This window comes from Suncus etruscus, chromosome 15 (assembly GCF_024139225.1).
Source record: "Suncus etruscus isolate mSunEtr1 chromosome 15, mSunEtr1.pri.cur, whole genome shotgun sequence".
Lineage (NCBI taxonomy): Eukaryota > Metazoa > Chordata > Mammalia > Eulipotyphla > Soricidae > Suncus > Suncus etruscus.
The window spans coordinates 12,239,918-12,242,393 of NC_064862.1; the positions used below are offsets into that span (position 1 = coordinate 12,239,918).

The following is a 2,476-nucleotide window of genomic DNA, read 5'->3' on the forward strand; positions in this document are numbered from 1 at the left end:
AAGTTTGTCATCACTTTTCTTCTTAGTGCAATGAAGATGGGTGGGTAGAGGCAAGTGGGTAGAAAGCAGGGGGAGATGAGATATTTAAAAGCCTGCTCATGATTTAACCTACCTTTAAAATTATATTATTTGCCTATACTTCTAGGTATGGAAGAAGAGAAAAAGAAGCCTAAATTGGAATAAAATGCTGATCTATGAGGACGAGCTAGATTGAGCCACCATTGAGGATTTATACCTCCCTGCACATTGGCAATGCAAAGAGCTGATTGGCAAGGACCTCTACCCCTTGCCCCAAAGGGAAGACTTCTTTTATAAATATATATATATATATATATATATATATATATATATATATATATATATATATAACAGTACAGGCAATTTCAAAAGAACCATCCTTGTGTCTTTTTATAGACTTTCCTCCAAGTCCATTGTTGATAGTGACATTCTTTTCTTACTTTTTGATTTCTAAAACTAACCATTGGCTTTTCGGTTGTGTTTTGCTTTGTTTTATAGACCTGTAATTTCATTTGATCCAGGATGAATAAGTTTATTTGGTGTTTCTTGTTGGGGAACATATATATAATCGAAATGGCAGATGCAAAGCCAGACATAGGTATCTCTGAACCTATAAGCATCACGGCATGGAGGCCCAGAAGAAACTCAGCAGTCGTGGCTTTTGCAATAATGTTCAAGAAGGCTTAAACAGGCACTGGTACAAGAACTATATCAACTTCATCAAAACCTTAGTGTATTTGTATCTCATAATTTAATCTTGTAAGCCCTTTCCTAGATACAAAATATAATTTTAATAAAGGTGAAGCAACCTCAGCCTAAAATTTGCTTGGTAAATATCAAAACTCTCAGTACCCCATGTCACCTTTTATTTCTCTGACCTAGTGATAATAAAACTCGTTGTAACCTCTTAGTCAAACCTATAAATTTTTACATTTAAATAAATGTTCTTATTTTTTTTTTTGTTTTTGGGCCACACCCGGTAACACTCAGGGGTTACTCCTGGCTATGTGCTCAGAAGTTGCTCCTGGCTTGGGGGACCATATGAGACACCGAGGGATCGAACCGCGGTCCGTCCAAGGCTAGCGCAGGCAAGGCAGGCACCTTACCTTTAGCGCCACCGCCCGGCCCCCAATGTTCTTATTTTTTAAATACATACCCTTTACCTTTTGGAGGCCAGAGTGATAGTACAATGTGTACATTGCTTGCCTTGCACACAGCAGACCCGGGTTCAATACCAGCATACAGTCCCTCAAATCTGCCAGGAGTGATTCCTGATAACAGAACCAGGAGTAACCCTTGAATACTGCAGGGTGTGCCCTCCAGAAAAACATACTCTTTTGTTAAATTCAAAATAATATTTGGAAGAAAAACTAATTTCTCAGGTCATTGTCCAGGTTTTTTTGCTATCCTCAGCAAAAAAAAATCCTCAGCTGTTCTTATAGGCAACTCCCAGCCCAATACTCGCTCCTAGAGATAATAGACAAAGTAGAGCTGGGTAACAAATCCAGACCACCTGCATGCAGAATATGCACTCCCACCTGTCAAGCTTTCTTTTTAGCCCATATTTTGTACATTTCTTTGTTTGTTTGCTATTGGTTTCTTGTCTTGTTGGGGATCAAACCCAGAGCACCAAACATGCAAGTCATGTGCTTTACCACTTAGCCACTGCCCCAATCCTAACGCAAAATGTGGAATGCTATATAACTTAAAACATTCATATAAATATGTATCGGTGACAATTTCTACAATCAGAGCAATCAACCGGTAATAAAGAGGAGCACAAAGAATTCTCAGTGACGAAGCATTGGCCTTGTAAACGTAAGGTGGACGCTGCTATAGGTTTGTCCCCAGCACCCTCCACAGGCCTAAGTGGACTGCTGCAGCACTGCCTTTGGAGATCTTGTCAGTACAACAAAGCATAGTTTCTGCTATACCATAAAACCAGGTGTGTACAAGCACCACAGGAAGTGTGTACAGGACACCCCTTCTATCACAGAAAGAACATTGAGAAGAAAGGGGGGAAAAGATAAGAAAAGAATACAAGAAATATAAAACTACTCGCTACAAAAGTTATACTATACTACTATTACATGATTTACTAAAAACTAGAGACCAATATTTATCTACATATATGCATATGTATATGCATATATACATATATATTCCCTGCCTCTTTAATATTCTCTGCAATCCATCATATTTTTCGCTTTATAAGACACATAGTTTTTACTTTTACTTTATTTTTAATTCTCATTGCATTTTTATTAATAGGTTGGCCTGCTTTTTCTTTTCTTCCTTTCTCTTTCTCCTCCCCTATTCCCTTTATTCTTTTTTTTAAATTAATATCTTTAAGCACCATGATTACAAACAGTTTGTATTGGTTTCTTATGTTTGTTAAATTAATATCTTTAATCACCATGATTACAAACAGTTTGTATTGGTTTTTTATGTTTGTTTG

General features: G+C 37.3%; 1 protein-coding gene across 2 annotated transcripts in view; it reads left to right on the forward strand.

The window, feature by feature from the left end:
* AIG1 (androgen induced 1) overlaps positions 1-330 on the forward strand; it is a 299,456-nt gene extending 299,126 nt beyond the window's left edge. For both annotated transcript variants that reach the window (XM_049789376.1, XM_049789375.1), the window contains one exon: positions 146-330. Coding sequence is in view for 1 of the 2 variants with exons in the window: in XM_049789375.1 (XP_049645332.1) it covers positions 146-183 (38 nt within the window). In the remaining variant the exon portion in view is untranslated. The remainder of the gene's footprint in view (positions 1-145) is intronic.
* The last annotated feature ends 2,146 nt before the right edge of the window (positions 331-2,476 follow it).